Genomic DNA, 16,994 nt, shown 5'->3' with positions numbered 1-16,994 from the left:
GGCTGTCGAGAGGGACCTGCGAAAAGAAACCTGAAAAAGAAAAGTAAAAGTATGTGTGTCCCGGGAAGGTCGAGCCGTATTGTGGACCACAGTATGGTTATGCCTCTATCTCTGCCCATGGTATTTTTAGTGCGTAGTTATGTACGCGCGGTACGTATGCCGCCACTTGGTCGGGGCTGAGACGGAGGTCGAATTGTTAGTCTAACTCCTGACGAGCCGGACTGTCATGCAGTGGAGTAGTCCGGACTCGTTTGACACTGTCCGGGAGCTTGGCCGCTGAATTAAAGTTCTGCCTTAAAATGCCGCTCTGTACTTCCGCTGCTAAGGCCGCGGTGTGTTCCTCGGTATGGAGGGAGCGCTCAGTGTTTCCATTGACTGTTATGACACCGCGTGGTCCGGGCATCTTGAGCTTGAGATAAGCATAGTGTGGCACCGCATTGAATCGAGCAAACACGATTCGTTTGAGCAGTGCGTGATAGCCGTTGCGGAAGGGGATGATATCGAAGATTAACTCTTCGCTTCGGAAGTTGTCCGGAGATCCGAAGACGACCTCCAATGTGATTGAGCCCGAGCAATGGGCCTCTACACCTGGTATAACTCCTTTAAAGGTAGTTTTAGTGGGCTTGATCCTTGATGGATCAATGCCCATTTTGCGCACTGTATCCTGATAGAGCAGGTTGAGGCTGCTGCCACCGTCCATGAGGACTCGTGTGAGGTGGAATCCATCAATTATTGGGTCGAGAACCAGTGCGGCAGAACCGCCATGCCGAGTACTGGTCAGATGGTCCCTGCGATCAAAGGTGATCGGGCATGACGACCATGGGTTGAATTTTGGGGCGACTGGCTCTATCGCATAGACGTCCCTGAGCGCATGCTTGCGCTCGATATGGGTAGCATATATCATGTTCACAGTTTTGACCTGAGGGGGAAACTTCTTATGTCCCCTTGTGTTCGGTGGACGGGGCTCCTCATCGTCATTCTCGCTTTGCGACCCCTTCTCCTTGTCTTCGGCATTTAACTTACCGGCCTGTTTGAAGACCCAACAACTCCGGTGGGTATGATTGGCTGGTTTATCAGGGGTGCTATGGATCTGACATGGACGATCGAGTATGCGGTCCAGGCTGGAAGGGCCCTGATTATTCCTTTTATATGGCTTTTTCCGCTGACCGGACTTGGAGCCACTGAATCCGGTGTTGACCGCCGTGTCATCAGTATTGTCACCATTGTTTCGATGCTTGTGCCTGTTGCATCGGGGCTTGCCGTTGCTATTTCTGGCTTCCAAGGTGTCAGGTTCGCTTGCATTGTTATTGCTACGGGCTAGCCAGCTATCTTCGCCCGCGCAAAAGCGGGTCATGAGTGTCTTAAGGTCCGCCATGGAATTCAGCTTTTCTTGGCCGAGGTGTCGGGCGAGCCATTCGTCGCGGATGCTATGTTTGAAGGCTGCTAGGGCTTCGGCATCCGGACAGTCGATGATTTGGTTCTTTTTAGTTAAGAACCTAGTCCAGAATTTCCTTGCTGACTCTCCGGGCTATTGGACTATGTGACTTAAGTCATTGACATCCGGAGGTCTGACGTATGTGCCTTGGAAGTTGTCGTGAAAGGCGCCTTCCAGGTCTTCCCAGCTGCCAATAGAGTTTTTAGGCAGGCTGTTCAGCCAGTGCCGGGCTGGCCCTTTGATTTTTAGGGGGAGGTATTTGATGGCATGAAGATTATCGTCGCGGGCCATATGAATATGGAGAATAAAGTCTTCAATCCATACCGCGGGATATGTGGTTCCATCATATGATTCGATATTCACGAGTTTGAACCCTTCTGGGAATTCATGTTCCATTACTTCATCCGTGAAACAGAGGGGGTGTGCGGCGCCTCTATATCGGGCCAGATCGTGACGTAGTTCGGATGGAGTCCGTCTGCGGCTTTCGGCCCGGCCGTGATTGTGCTTGCCATGTTCGGCTTGATAGCCGTCGTCGCGCGTCGGGACACGCCCCCGCGATCCGTAGATCGATCTGGCCAGACCTGCTTTATTTTTCAGGTCCTGCCGCAGGTCATACGTGTATCCCTGAGCTGTTTTGTCTCTGCCTTTACGGCGAGGTAGGACGGGCCGTTGTTCGGCTTGAGTTGCCGTTTTGTCCCGGCCACGTGGTGGTCGATCAGCCGCATTACGCGTTGATGGTACAGGCTCAAGTGCGTCGTCATCGAATTGAGGTAGCAGTTTACGCTTCGGGTAGCTTTTGGTTGGGCGCTCGAAGCCGTATTCCTTTGCTGCCAGGACATTAGTCCATCTATCGTTGAGCAGATCTTGATCAGCTTGAAGCTGTGATACGTCACCAACGTATCTATAATTTTTGATTGCTCCATGCTATTATATTATCTATTTTGGATGTTATTGGGCTTATTTTTACACTTTTATATTATTTTTGGGACTAACCTATTAACCGGAGGCCCAGCCCAAATTCTTGTACTTTTGCCTATTTCAGTGTTTCGCAGAAAAGAAATATCAAACGGAATCCAAACGGAATGAAACCTTAGGGAGAGTTATTTTTGGAACAAACGTGATCCAGGGGACTTGGAGTGGATGTCAAGAAAGAAACGAGGGAGCCACGAGGCAGGGAGGCACGCCTGCCCCCCTGGGCGCGCCCCCACCCTCGTGGGCCCCTCGTAGCTCCACCGACCTACTTCTTCCTCCTATATATATCCATATACCCCGAAAACATCCAGGACTACCACGAAACCCAATTTCCACCGCTGCAACCTTCTGTACCCAAGAGATCTCATCTTTGGGCCTTTTCCGGAGCTCCGCCGGAGGGGGCATTGATCACGGAGAGCCTCTACATCAACTCCATGGCCTCTCCGATGATGTGCGAGTAGTTTACTTCAGGCCTTCAGGTCCATAGCTAGTAGATAGATGGCTTCTTTTCTCTCTTTGGATCTCAATACAAAGTTCTCCTCTATTCTCTTGGAGATCTATTCGATGTAATCTTCCTTTGCGGTGTGTTTGTCGAGATCCGATGAATTGTGGGTTTATGATCAAGTTTATCTATGAACAATATTTGAATCTTCTCTAAATTCTTTTATGTATAATTGGTTTATCTTTGCAAGTCTCTTCAAATTATCAGTTTAGTTTGGCCTACTAGATTGATCTTTCTTGCAATGGGAGAAGTGCTTAGCTTTGGGTTCAATCTTGCGGTGCTTGATCCCAGTGACAGAAAGGGAAACGACACGCATTGTATTGTTGCCATCGAGGATAAAAAGATGGGGTTTATATCATATTGCATGAGTTTATCCCTCTACATCATGTCATCTTGCCTAAGGCGTTACTCTGTTCTTATGAACTTAATACTCTAGATGCATGCTGGATAGCGGTCGATGTCTGGAGTAATAGTAGTAGATGCAGAATCATTTCGGTCTACTTGTCTCGGACGTGATGCCTATATACATGATCATACCTAGAGATTCTCATAATTATTCGCTTTTCTATCAATTGCTCGACAGTAATTTGTTCACCCACCGTAATACTTATGCTATCTTGAGAGAAGCCACTAGTGAAACCTATGGCCCCCGGGTCTATTATCCATCATATTAATCTCCCGTCAACAAGCTATTTCTGGCGCCGTTTATTTTGCTTTATTTACTTTCAATCTATATCATAAAAATACCAAAAATATTTATCTTATTATTATCATCTCTATCAGATCTCACTCTTGCAAGTGGTCGTGAAGGGATTGACAACCCCTTTATCGCGTTGGTTGCGAGGTTCTTATTTGTTTGTGTAGGTACAAGGTGACTCGTCGTGGTCTCCTACTGGATTGATACCTTGGTTCTCAAAAACTGAGGGAAATACTTACGCTGCTTTACTGCTCCACCCTTTCCTCTTCAAGGGAAAACCAACGCAGTGCTCAAGAGGTAGCAAGCTGTTGTTGCTTCTTTTTCAGGCTCCTTGCAGTGGCTATTAGCCGTTGCTTAAAGCGCTCTTGCTCGAGAGGTTCCTCAGGCACGATAAAGTCTTTGTCGCCAAGGCTCACCTCATCCTCGAAGGGTGGAAGGTAATTACTGTCCTCCGAGTCTTCGTTTGGAGCCTATTCGTCAGGGCTAACTTTCCCATCCTCCCGATCGTCTTGTTCAGAGTTTTGCTCGACGGGGTTTTCTTGGTCTTCGGCATCATCCGGAGTGTTGTTGTCTCTTGTGCCAGTATTGCCGTCTTTGCTACGGCGTGATTTAGAGCAGCGTCGTCGGCGCTTTGGTTGTATCTCGGGAGGTTTATCCCCTACTGTATTTTCCCATTATCGCTGTCACCCTCCTTGGGTGTATCCACTATGTACACATCGTACGAAGAGGTGGTCGTCCAGCGTCCGGTAAACAGCGGGTTTTCGGCTTGCTCCTCTCCGGCATCGTCGTCCATACCGTCGATGTCTTCGGAGCCGTAATCAAGCATGTCAGTTAAGTCCTCTACTGTGGCGATGAAGTGGGTGGTGGGTGGGACGTAAAATTCCCTGCTCTCAGCCCCTAGTCCGGGCTGGGCATAGTTCGGACGTTGCTCCTCCGTAATCACGAGAGATGCATCAAGTCGAGAGCCTCGCTTAAAGGCAAGGTTTGTTGAGGGAGGAAAGAATCCGTGGAGTATGGCGGGAAGGGAATTCCTCGGCCGAGCTCACACGATGCAGACTCCAAGGGTTCGGAGCCAGCGTCCGAGGAAGAGTCCGGCTTGGTGATGTATGCCTGCGACACTGCTTCCTTCGGCTCTCCCGTACTGGGCTTAGTGGCCACAGATAGTCCGGCGGGTTTAGAAATCCCGTTTTCGGTACTGGCGAGGGGCTCCGGATCTAAGGCCGGAGCGGAGGTTGTGGTCGTGAATCCTTGGAAGATCAAGTCTCCTCGGATGTCGGTGACATAATCCAGGTTTCCAAAACTAATCTGGTGACCTGGGGCGTAGCTGTCGATCTGCTCCAGATGGCCAAGCGAGTTGGCCCGCAGTGCAAAGCCGCCGAATACGAAGATCTGGCCGGGGAGAAAAACCTCCCCTAGGGAAGTATCGTTGCATCTTTATGTCAATATTAAACTTTTGTCTTGAATCTTTCAGATCTGAACATTCATGCCACAATAAAGAAAATTACATTGAGAATTATGCTAGGTAGCATTCCACATCAAAAAATTTGTTTTTATCATTTACCTACTCGAGGACGAGCAGGAATTAAGCTTGGGGATGCTTGATACGTCTCCAACGTATCTATAATTTTTTATTGTTCCATGCTATTACATTATATGTTTTGGATGTTTAATGGGCTTTAATATACCTTTATTATTATTTTTGGAACTAACCTACTAACCAAAGGCCCAATGCAAATTGGTGTTTTTTTGCCCATTCCAGTGTTTTGCAGAAAAGGAATATCAAACAGAATGAAACCTTCGGGAGAGTTATTTTTGGAACAAACGTGATCCAGGAGACTTGGAGTCTACGTCAAGAAAGAAGCGAGGAGGCCACGAGGCAGGAAGGCCCGCCCCCACCCTCATGGGGCCCTCGCAGCTCCACCGACGTACTTCTTCCTCCTATATATACCCATATACCCCGAAAACATCAAGGAGCACCACGAAACCCTATTTCCACCGCCGCAACCTTCTGTACCCGTGAGATCCCTTCTTAGGGCCTTTTCCGACGCTCCGCCGGAGGGGGAATCGATCACGGAGGGCTTCTACATCAACACCATAGCCTCTCCGATGATGTGTGAGTAGTTTACCACAGACCTTCGGGTCCATAGTTATTAGTTAGATGGCTTCTTTTCTCTCTTTGGATCTCAATACAAAGTTCTCCTCGATCTTCTTGGAGATCTATTCGATGTAATTCTTTTTGCGGTGTGTTTGTCGAGATCCGATGAATTGTGGGTTTATGATCAAGATTATATATGAACAATATTTGATTCTTCTCTGAAATCTTTTATGTATGATTTTTTATCTTTGCAAGTCTCTTCGAATTATCAGTTTGGTTTGGCCTACTAGATTGATCTTTCTTGCAATGGGAGAAGTGCTTAGCTTTGGGTTCAATCTTGCGGTGTCCTTTCCCAGTGACAGCAGGGGCAGCAAGGCACGTATTGTATTGTTGCCATCGAGGATAAAAAGATGGGGTTTATATCATATTGCTTGAGCTTATCCCTCTACATCATGTCATCTTACCTAATGCATTACTCTGTTCTTATGAACTTAATACTCTAGATGCATGCTGGATAGCGGTCAATGTGTGGAGTAATAGTAGTAGATGCAGAATCGTTTCGGACTACTTGTCACGGACGTGATGCCTATATACATGATCATGCCTAGATATTCTCATAATTATGCACTTTTCTATCAATTGCTCGACAGTAATTTGTTCACCCACCGTAATACTTATGCTATCTTGAGAGAAGCCACTAGTGAAACCTACGGCCCCGGGGTCTATCTTTTATCATATAAGTTTCCAATCTATTTTACTTTGCAACCTTTACTTTCAATCTATATCATAAAAATACCAAAAATATTTATCTTATTATTGATACGTCCATTTTGCATCATGCTTTTATATCGATATTTATTGCATTATGAGCTGTTATTACACATTATGTCACAATACTTATGCCTATTCTCTCTTATTTTACAAGGTTTACATAAAGAGGGAGAATGACGGCAGCTGGGATTCTGGGCTGGAAAAGGAGCAAATATTAGAGACCTATTCTGCACAACTCCAAAAGTCCTGAAACTTCACGGAAGTCATTTTCAGAATATATATATATATATATATATAAAATACTGAGCGCAAGAAGTTCCGGAGGGGGGGCACACCCTGCCCACGAGGGTGGGGGCGCGCCCTACCCCCTGGGCGCGCCTCCCCTGCCTCGTGGTCCCCCTGGTGGCCCTCCGATGCCCATCTTCTGCTATATGGGGTCTTTCGATGAGGAAAAAATCATAAGCAAGCTTTCGGGATGAGACTCCGCCGCCACGAGGCGGAACCTTGGCAGAATCAATCTAGGGCTCCGGCGGAGCTGTTCTGCCGGGGAAACTTCCCTCCGGGAGGGGGAAATCATCGCCATCATCATCACCAACGATCCTCTCATCGGGAGGGGGTCAATCTCCATCAACATCTTCACCAACACCATCTCCTCTCAAACCCTAGTTCATCTCTTGTATCCAATTCTTGTCTCCAAGTTTGGGATTGGTACCTGTGGGTTGCTAGTAGTGTTAATTACTCCTTGTAGTTGATGCTAGTTGGTTTATTTAGTGGAAGATCATATGTTCAAATCTTATATGCATATTAATACCCCTCTGATTATGAACATGAATATGCTTTGTGAGTAGTTACGTTTGTTCCTGGGGACATGGGAGAAGTCTTGCTATTAGTAGTCATGTGAATTTGGTGTTCGTTCGATATTTTGATGAGACGTATGTTGTCTCTCCTCTAGTGGCGTTATGTGAACGTCCACTACATGACACTTCACCATTATTTGGGCCTAGAGGAAGGCATTGGGAAGTAATAAGTAGATGATGGGTTGCTAGAGTGACAGAAGCTTAAACCCTAGTTTATGCGTTGCTTCGTAAGGGGCTGATTTGGATCCATATGTTTCATGCTATGGTTAGGTTTACCTTAATACTTTTGTTGTAGTTGCGAATGCTTGCAATAGAGGTTAATCATAAGTGGGATGCTTGTCCAAGTAAGGACAGCACCCAAGCACCGGTCCACCCACATATCAGATTATCAAAGTACCGAACGCGAATCATATGATCGTGATGAAACCTAGCTTGACGATAATTCCCATGTGTCCTCGGGAGCGCTTTTCTCTATATAAGAATTTGTCCAGGCTTGTCCTTTGCTACAAAAGGGATTGGGCCATCTTGCTGCACTTTATTTACTTTTGTTACTTGTTGCTCGTTACCAATTATCTTATCACAAAACTATCTGTTACCTACAATTTCAGTGCTTGCAGAGAATACCTTGCTAAAAACCGCTTATCATTTTCTTCTACTCCTCGTTGGGTTCGACACTCTTACTTATCGAAAGGACTATGATAGATCCCCTATACTTGTGGGTCATCAATTATCTCTATCAGATCTCACTCTCATAAGTGACCGTGAAGGGATTGACAACCCCTTTATCACGTTGGTTGCGATGTTCTTATTTGTTTGTGCAGGTGCGAGGTAACTTGGGTGTAGTCTCCTACTGGATTGATACCTTGGTTCTGAAAAACCGAGGGAAATACTTACGCTACTTTGCTACATCACCCTTTCCTCTTCAAGGGAAAACCAACTCAGTGCTCAAGAGGTAGCAGTATTTCAAAAAATTTACCTACGATCACGCAAGATCTATCTAGGAGATACATAGCAACAAGCGGGGAGAGTGTGTCCACGTACCCTCGTAGACCGAAAGCGGAAGCGTTTAGTAACACGGTTGATGTATTCGAACGTCTTCGCGATCCAACCGATGCAAGCACCGAACGTACGGCACCTCCGCGTTCAGCACACGTTCAACTCGATGATGTCCCTCGAACTCTTGATCCAATTGAGGCCGGGGGAGAGTTCCGTCGGCACGACGGCGTGGCGACGATGATGATGAAGTTACCGGCGCAGGGCTTCACCTAAGCACTACGATGATATGACCGAGGTGTGTAACTATGGAGGGGGGGCACTGCACACGGCTAAGAGAAGACTTGATGTGCCTTTGGGGTGCCCCCCTCCCACGTATATAAAGGGGGGAGGAGAGGTGGCCGTCCCAAGGGGGGCGCCATGGGGGGAGTCCTACTTGGACTCCCGGTCCAAGTAGGATTCGCCCCCCCCCTTCCTATTCCCACTAGGAGAAGGAGGGAAGGAGGAGGAGAAGAGAAGGAAAGGGGGGGCCAACCCTAGTCCAATTCGGATTGGGCTTGGGGGGGGCGTCGCCTATGCTCTCAATGACAACCATGGAGCTCCTGCCCGGCCTCGTTTTCTACCTTTCCTCTCTCCACATGTCGGCTCAACTCCAATCTCCCCTGCTAAACGACGACATGGTTGTTGCGCGCCGGCAGGCCACCGGTGTTGACGACGGCGACCAGCGTGCTGCAACCACAGTCGCTCTTTCACTGCTTCCGACAATGGTTTTTGTTTCCTGGACCCGACGAGGGTGCAGATGGTTGGAACCAACTACAATGTATGTTGGAACCACGGTGGAAGATATTGCATCCGGCGACGAATTTTGGAATTTTGCTGCCACCGGAGCTGCAATCGGCGATCCGATCATCGTCTGTTTCTTGTAACCATACCCCGTAGAAGCTACATTCGCGCAGAGCTGCAACCCTTCACACAGGAGCTGCAACCGGGGACGCAATCGTCGCGAATGCTATAACCGCACACTACAGAAGCTTCATCCATGTTCGCCAAGCCGAAACCAGCGGCGCCATCATCGGCGAATGCTACAAACGTACACTGCAAAAGCCACATCCACGTTCGCCGGAGCTGCAACCGTTTCGGCGATGTTACAACCATGTATGTCGGTGCTGCAAGCGACTCGACGCCGGCGAGGCTGCAAGCATGAGCATGCGAGAGTTGCAACCGACGCCCTTGCTGCAACCAGCGACGAGCACCCGCGCTAGGGGACGACGACGAGCGAGACTGCAACCGGTGGCGGGGGTGGATGCATCATCCAGCGCCGATGGGGACTTCGGCCTTCCATGCTACATCCATGGCTGGCGGCGATCTAGTCGTGTGTTGCAGCAAGGGAGGCGAGAGATGCATGCGTAGTTGGGGATTTTGTTTTCCCTGTGCGTTGACCGAGAGGGTCGGCGTGAGAGATGGTTCAGTTTGGGCCAGTCGATCGGCGCCTAATAGTGGCCATTTTTGTTTGAACTTGAATCCTCGGACTTTCAATGGTTTCAGTGGTGCTACATTTTTTTTATTGAGAAGATTCAATGGTGTTGCATGGATGGCTCACTCGGCACTTGACGAGCCAGCGGCTGTTCTTGCTGGCGTTTGGGCTCTGGGCTCTGAATGCCCGTGGGCCCCACGACGCGTCCCGGCCCAGGCGTCCATCCGTTGCTTGCTTCCCGTCGACTCTTTCTCGGGGCGAGGGGAGGGCAACGGTACACTCCAAAACAGAAGATCGCTTCGCCAGCTGCTGCCGCCGCCCGCCGCGGCTCTCCCGAACGTTCGAATCCAACGGCTACTTTGACCACCCACCCGCCGCCTACTTAAGCCCCGCCCCTCCGCCTCACCCATCCTCCCCACAACCCCGCACGGCACCTCCCAGCTCCCCTCTCCTCGCCTCCTCAACCCGTCGATCCATCCCGAGCTCGTCCCGTCTCTTCCGATGGCGTCCAGCGCGCTCCTCCTCTGCTCCCTCGTCGCCCTCGCCCTCGCGGCCGGCTCCGACGCCAGGGACCACGTCGTCGGCGGCGGCAAGGACGGCGCGTGGAGGGTGCCGCCCCCGGCGCAGCCCGACGCGCTCAACGACTGGGCCGGGAAGGCCCGCTTCCACGTCGGTGACAACCTCGGTAACAAACCGCTCCGACTTGTATACATATCCTTTCAGTTTGTGTGTAATTATCGCCTTCCTCGATCGATCTGTTCCTTGATTTCTTACGCTTTCTTTGGATCCCCGCGCGCGAGCGCAGTGTTCAAGTTCGACGCGGCGACGGACTCGGTGCTGGAGGTGACGCGGGCGGACTACGACCGGTGCAACACGGCCAGCCCCATCGCCACCTACAAGGCCAGCGGCGCGGTCGTGCCGCTGCCGCCCAAGGGCGCCCGCTTCCGCTACTTCATCAGCGGCGCCCCCGGGAACTGCCAGAAGGGCGAGCGCGTCATCGTCCTCGTCATGTCGGAGAAGCACGGCAGCCGGGTCCCGCCTGCCGCGCCGGCCCCCGCGCACTCCCCCTCCTCCTCTGCGGGGCTCGTGGAGGCGCCCGCCCACGCGCCCGCGCCCGCGCCGGCCACTGGCGCCGCATGGAGGACGGCGTCCGGCAGCGGCTCCGTGGTCCTCGGCGCTCTCCTCGGAGCGCTGCTCGTCGTTGGGTTCTGAGTTCCTGTCGTTGCTTAGGATCGATCTTAGGGAGGATTATTTGATTAGGCTCAAGTTATTATGGGCATTGTTAAGATTAGTGGACAGATGTGCTTCTTCTGTCTGTAGAAGAAGAGAAGATGATTTCTTTCTGGCGCAAAATCATCGATCATAAATGGCAATATCTTCGATCTGATAAAGCAATCTTTGAGATTTCAAGATTTCTTAACTTGGGCGTGCTGTTTTATTTTCGTGATAAATAAGGTGATCGCGAGTATGGATCCAGCAAGTTATTTGGCTGCACCTGTACTGTACAAGTCTGTAACTGATCAATTGATACAAGTAAACGACGCAGACACGCTGGCGCTACCACAGAGCACCAGCAGCAGCAGTGATGGAGAAGAGGGTCGCCGGTGTGGTACAAATTTGAGTACTCCACCATTCCATCCAGTTGGCAATTTTATCACCCAAAGATTTATTTGCAGAAACATCCCAAATGTAATTGCAGAAACAACCGAATTTAATCAGAGTTCAGAGATATCCTGCTCCAATTTCAAGAATTTTTACCACACACTTTTTGTACTTTTAATACAAAAGTTGTTCTGGTAGCTTTTGGGTGGACTTTTAATTGTCTGATGATGCAGTTATATTCACACTGGGAGTACATATATCATGTTTCCTTCCTTCCGATTGTAGCAGCATCATGCTAAAAAGGGACTTTTCGGTTTCAATTTACGAGCACCCTGTAAGTATACCTAACTCACAATGAAGCTGACAATTTCACCACCAAATGGCATTGCACCCAAACAAGGGTTTTTCAAATATGCTTTTGCTTTTCCTATCCTCTTGCTTATCTACGCAGAAAGTTTGTTTGCAGAGAAGGCACAACCCGTTATTAAAAGAGATACCACAAGTAGTTCAATATGAGTGCATCTAAAATGTTTTGCATTGATTGGTAGCAAGCAAAACCTCCTCAAAAATTGCAGTCAATAAGCATCTAACAGCAAGAGTGAAACACATCAGGTGCACCAGATTGAAATACATGAATGTCTGATCACGGATCAGAATTGCCTTTTTCGTTCCTTACAGTTACAGCACCGGATCAATCAGTGCGCATACATCAGCTCTCCTGCCGGAGTACTCCGCTTCACGGTCAAGACGGTTCAGGGCGTCGAAGGATCGTCGGGCAGCTTTGTCTTCCTCTTCCTTCCAAGAATGGACGCCTTCTGCAGCCTCGCACCCCCGACGCGCCACTTCCTGAAGGCGGACATCGATTCCCTAGCAGATTCAAACACTTAACACGGCAGAAAAAGAAAAAAGTTAACCCAAGTTAGAGTAGTTGATATGGTAGGGGGAAACAAAGGGGGGAATGAGTAAGTGCAGAGGAGATGTGTCTGTACCTTGAGCCTCTTCTTTTGTAAGGCGTGTTGCAAACTTGGGCACTGTCATCGTCGAAGAGCTGTGTGCCTTGCTTAGTACCTCCTTGTACCTACTGGTGAACGCGTAGCGCAAGAACTGGCCGATGCTCTTGTCACCCACCCTGTCAATTCAAACATAATAAATCAGTGAGCGGTATAATTTAGACTGACCATTATAGATAGTAACTCAAATAAAAGATTGTGCAGCAGTCGTGATTCAACCTCAAATTTTTATTAGTCATTCGGTTATCTGAAATGTTCCAATACATCAACTATGTGTGCCAATATTCTGGTTAAGCGTCTAGACACCTAAGGTGCATTCGCCCCTGTTCGGACATTCCTACTCATTACTGGATCCATTCCTGTACACATGCACCATGTCTCATCCCAATGATTAAGAGACTCGACTAGTTTACGAGTCAACACTTGGTTCTCAGCCAGACATCTTCAACTCGACTTATCAGGCTAACAGCATTAAATATTGATGGAACCATGTCCTGAATTCTGAATTACTACTCCTAGTCAATGTCGGATGTGGTCTGTTCTGAAATCTGAAATCTGATATGCAGAAATGTTCTCCAGTCCTACTCCTAGTTCACTGCTGACTGTGGGTGCAGGCTGCTAGAGGGCTGAATTCTAAATCTGATACACAGAAATGGTCTCCAGTCCTACTCCTAGTTCACTGCTGAGTGTGAGTGCAGGCTGCTAGAGGGCAAAAGATCAAATGCAAACGAAAGGTGGGGAATAATCCATTACGATGCAAGAACGAATTATCATAGTACCAGCAAAAGTGGGGTTAAAGATTGAATCCCCCCTCTATTACACCACTTATTACCTTTCGGGGTTTTGTGCTAGTCACACAGTCTAGTCCATACTAATAAATGGCTTTGAAAATAGACAAAAGGGGGAAATGGTGTAAAGTTCCTCAAAATAGTTAAATGATATGCATTAAGGAGCAAAAATGCTATAGTGAAATGTATTAGAAATGGAGGGAGTCATATATATGGCGCCCAGACATCACTACATAATAACTTCATGGGATCCCTAACTTCAGTATATAGACTACAAAGGCAACACATAACAATATTTCACAGAACTGACAAAATTGTGACTACAGCAGTGACTGCAGGGGTCTTCGAACTGATTATGTACAGTAACCAGGTTGGGCCAATTTGACAAGGATATTCAGACCTCTAAACCGACCACAAAAGAATGTGTCACATAATGCATGCCATGGAATGACACATTGGCACTGTAACTGACATAGATCATATCTAATCTGAGAATACTTACACCTTTTCAACCAAATCCCATGAACCATCATAAGGAACTCAAATCCCAATTAGGATCACTCAAGAGTATAACCAATTCATTATCAAGTGGTACCTCTACAAGTTCACACGGTTGCTCACAATATTTGCTACAGGTGGCTGATAAACATTTCCCTATTTCTGATGTAGTGGGCACTAAAATTAAAGGCAAAAACCATTGAGATCTAAGTCTGAATTGTTCAGATTATGATGATTGCAGCCAGCTCTTGTCCTCATTAAGTGCAGAGTCCAGAGTATGCCTTTGAAAAGGGACAGACCTCAAATAATCATAACTTATTTATTCAGGAAGACTTAGTTATGGTGTATTCTATTCATATCACCATATGTCAACACAGAATCAACATGTGTCACAAGCACAAATTGACCTGGTGGCATCAGAGGTCATTTGTTAGGTGTATGATTAAATTTCCTAGAATGATACTAGTTTGGTCTTGGCAACAATGGTAGAATCAGCAGGGAATATATTTGATCATTTCAAGGCGGCCATATAATACCTTCTTAAAATGAAAGAAGAGGACCAACAGCAATCAATTGGATTTTAAGAAGGTGCGGTTCATTTGAATCTTGTTAGAATCAAAACTGACTCTTTATCTATAATCTATAACAATATAAAAAGACCCAAAGGGGCAGATCCAACAAATCCTGGCCGCCAAATCAGGTCAATCCAATGACTCAGGCTGCTCCAATGGTGAGCACTCAACACGTTTAGTGTGCAGTTAATATCATGCCAAATATTAATGTCAATGCTAATCACATAATTAATAGGCAAATAATATCCTACCTAATATTTACGTGTAATTAATATATTACCTAATATCAACGTGCATTGCACGTACACATTTACTAGTTAAAAAACTAAAGCAAGAAGGCATGTCTCCTTATGACTTATTAAATCATTTGTTGGAGTGGACAGAGGGGAGCTTTCTAAAATGCAAAATGCCGAAATTAGGACAGTAGAACACCAGTTTGAACATAGTTTGGCTAAACTGAGATGGGAGATACACTGCGAGTGTGGTTAAAAGCATGTTTTAGTCTGGGCCCTCAGAAAAGAAAACCATATGATTGCATTTCTGTTCGCAAGAAATCAACTTGCCTATACACAATTCATAGTATCAACTGCATCTTCTCCCCAAGATTACAGCTACTTGAACTTACAGAAGTTCCTCCTATTTTAACTTCATATATGACTGATGACTGAAACTATCTTGCTCGTGGAGATGGAAGCATTCCAAGTTTTACAAAAACAGAATACATGCAGAAAGGATAATGTATTATGGTGATGTATGCCTACACAATTGCCCGGTTATTGTAACTGAGATTATAACATGTCTAAGGCTCATCAAAGTTCTGCAAAGCAATGGAGTGGGTAATGTATTTCTACCAAAGATGATATAGAAGCATCTTCATAAGAAGTTACAAATTTAAGATTGCATAGAGAAAGGTAATGAGATGGAAGAAAAAGGAAATAAAATAGTACGTGTAACTGAGGTCGTTCAGAACTTACAGAGGAACAATCTTGCATCCTAGCTCATAAAAGTAAGGGCACCGAACCCTCAAATCAACACAGGCTGCATCAGCTTGGATCTCCTTCCGAGTTCTGCAAGCAAAGTATGTGTAAATATGTTGAAATGAGAACGACAACTACATATACTACTGCATACAGTATATTTTGATGTCCCTCTTAAGAATTTCTAAAGATGCAAAACAGAATACAAAGAAACCTACTTCTGGGTGAAGCAAGGAGGTACATTTATCGACACCGCTTGTTCCAGAGACAGCATCCCATGAGCAAGCCAAAATGGAAGGTCTACCTTAGCACCCTTTTCAACCTGAACATAAAGAATAAGATCATTTCTCTTTTTGTTGGAACCAGGTAAAATACGCCATTTCATTTTCCATGGTAGCAAGAAAAGGTGCTAAAAAACAAAGCATCTAACTCCCAGTTAGTGTTCACCAAGAAACATGGCACGTAGGGAAATAAAGAAAACACCTAGTCCATATCGGTTTTGCAAACTAAAATGAGCAAGAATGTATGATGCGTCTATCTCAGGCAAATATCATTTAACTAGTGTGTGTATTTCATAAGTAATTTGCTCAAGAACAAACAGATCAGAGAAAGAATTGGCAGCAGTTGCCCATCAACAGCAGTTAAACATATATGCACAAATGCCATTGGATAGATGCTTACACTGTTTCTCTCGGCACCAGGATCTAGCATACCAACGCCATTTGCAGTTACTTGGAAAACAACCGAAATAAGCTGCAGTCACAGTAGAGTATTCATGTCATTTGTACAATCATAAATGGGGCAGAGGATAACACGAGCATGGTTACCTCCTCCTCCATGAGGATGTCATCAACGTTGTAGTAACAAGGCATTTCGCCAAGTGGGACAGGTCGCTGTTGCTTACTCTCAACCCCTGCATGAACAATTTGCACTATGCCGGTCAGAGGAAGTCCAACTCACTCACCAAATTTGGTCTCATATATGGGGTAAATACTCTAATGCCCCGTCTGGATGATATCGAGGGCCATGGAATTGAATTGGTCCCAATACCAAATCTCCCGGGCATTGATATTGAAAATGAACCTGAATTATGTTGTTTGGATGTTCAAGAATTGACACTTGGAACTCACATGAAAGACTCAATTCTGAATGTTGTTTGGATTTTTCTTGTCCAGATTGGAATTGCTCATTTTTAATAGGATGAACATTGTACTATGATGTAATGTTTAAAACTAACTTGTATGCAAGTATGCAACATGTGAATATAGTTGTGAAGGATTACATATCAAGAACACAACAGCAGCAGCACATATACAAAAACAACAGCACTTGTACAATCGCAGCCGCCACGGGGGGCAACCGGGTAAGGGGAGCAGGACAAGCGGCTCCCATGGGGTCCCGGCCGTGGTGGGTGAGGGGGCGAGGCAGCGGCCGGCATGGGCTTCTGGCCGTGGTGGACAAGCCGCATCCGAGATGGAGGCCGCCGTCCCGAGGAACAGATGGGGCAACGCGTAACGCCGCAGAGAGGGAGAAAGGCGGGGGACGGGCGGAGAGATGAGAGGAGGAGGAGGAGGCTGACCTGCGCCGCCGTCGAGGCCTGCTTCCCGCCGCCGCTACCCGTCTCCTCCCGCGCTTTTCGCTTCTGATTTTCGGGAGCGCGGGCGAAGGGGATCGCCAAATATGTGGAGGATCTTCTAAAAAAAGAAAATGTGGAGGCTGGCACTGCGAATTCGGCCCAAAAGGCCCAAAGG

At 47.2% G+C, this 16,994-nt stretch overlaps 2 protein-coding genes across 2 annotated transcripts; one reads left to right on the top strand and one right to left on the bottom strand.

Moving 5' to 3' along the window:
- Window positions 1–10,189: 10,189 nt before the first annotated feature.
- On the top strand, window positions 10,190–11,216 carry LOC125537543 (early nodulin-like protein 15). Its single transcript, XM_048700861.2, has 2 exons — window positions 10,190–10,481; window positions 10,602–11,216. The coding sequence occupies exons 1-2, from the start codon at window positions 10,298–10,300 to the stop codon at window positions 11,006–11,008; spliced, it is 591 nt and encodes a 196-aa protein (XP_048556818.1). The 5' UTR covers window positions 10,190–10,297; the 3' UTR covers window positions 11,009–11,216.
- Window positions 11,217–11,879: 663 nt separating this feature from the next.
- LOC125525713 (DNA replication complex GINS protein PSF3) lies at window positions 11,880–16,963 on the bottom strand. Its single transcript, XM_048690723.2, has 7 exons — window positions 16,823–16,963; window positions 16,071–16,156; window positions 15,925–15,996; window positions 15,462–15,565; window positions 15,241–15,333; window positions 12,388–12,527; window positions 11,880–12,281 (listed from the first exon to the last, which is right to left on the bottom strand). The coding sequence occupies exons 2-7, from the start codon at window positions 16,113–16,115 to the stop codon at window positions 12,151–12,153; spliced, it is 585 nt and encodes a 194-aa protein (XP_048546680.2). The 5' UTR covers window positions 16,116–16,156; window positions 16,823–16,963; the 3' UTR covers window positions 11,880–12,150.
- Between the last annotated feature and the right edge of the window lie 31 nt (window positions 16,964–16,994).

The sequence above is a fragment of the Triticum urartu genome, chromosome 1A (assembly GCF_056163025.1).
Source record: "Triticum urartu cultivar PI428250 chromosome 1A, HENAU_Tu73, whole genome shotgun sequence".
In the NCBI taxonomy this organism is placed as follows: Eukaryota; Viridiplantae; Streptophyta; class Magnoliopsida; order Poales; family Poaceae; genus Triticum; species Triticum urartu.
This window is presented reverse-complemented; position numbering and strand designations above follow the sequence as displayed.

Excerpts from the sequence above, each read along its gene's own strand:
- LOC125537543 (XM_048700861.2), top strand. The coding sequence starts at position 10,298 with ATGGCGTCCAGCGCGCTCCTCCTCTGCTCCCTCGTCGCCCTCGCCCTC. Across the intron at positions 10,482-10,601 it reads CCACGTCGGTGACAACCTCG|TGTTCAAGTTCGACGCGGCG; the intron begins GTAACAAACCGC and ends GCGCGAGCGCAG.
- LOC125525713 (XM_048690723.2), bottom strand. The coding sequence starts at position 16,115 with ATGCCTTGTTACTACAACGTTGATGACATCCTCATGGAGGAGGAG. Across the intron at positions 15,997-16,070 it reads ACATCCTCATGGAGGAGGAG|CTTATTTCGGTTGTTTTCCA; the intron begins GTAACCATGCTC and ends CTGTGACTGCAG. Across the intron at positions 15,334-15,461 it reads CCTCCTTGCTTCACCCAGAA|AACTCGGAAGGAGATCCAAG; the intron begins GTAGGTTTCTTT and ends CTTTGCTTGCAG.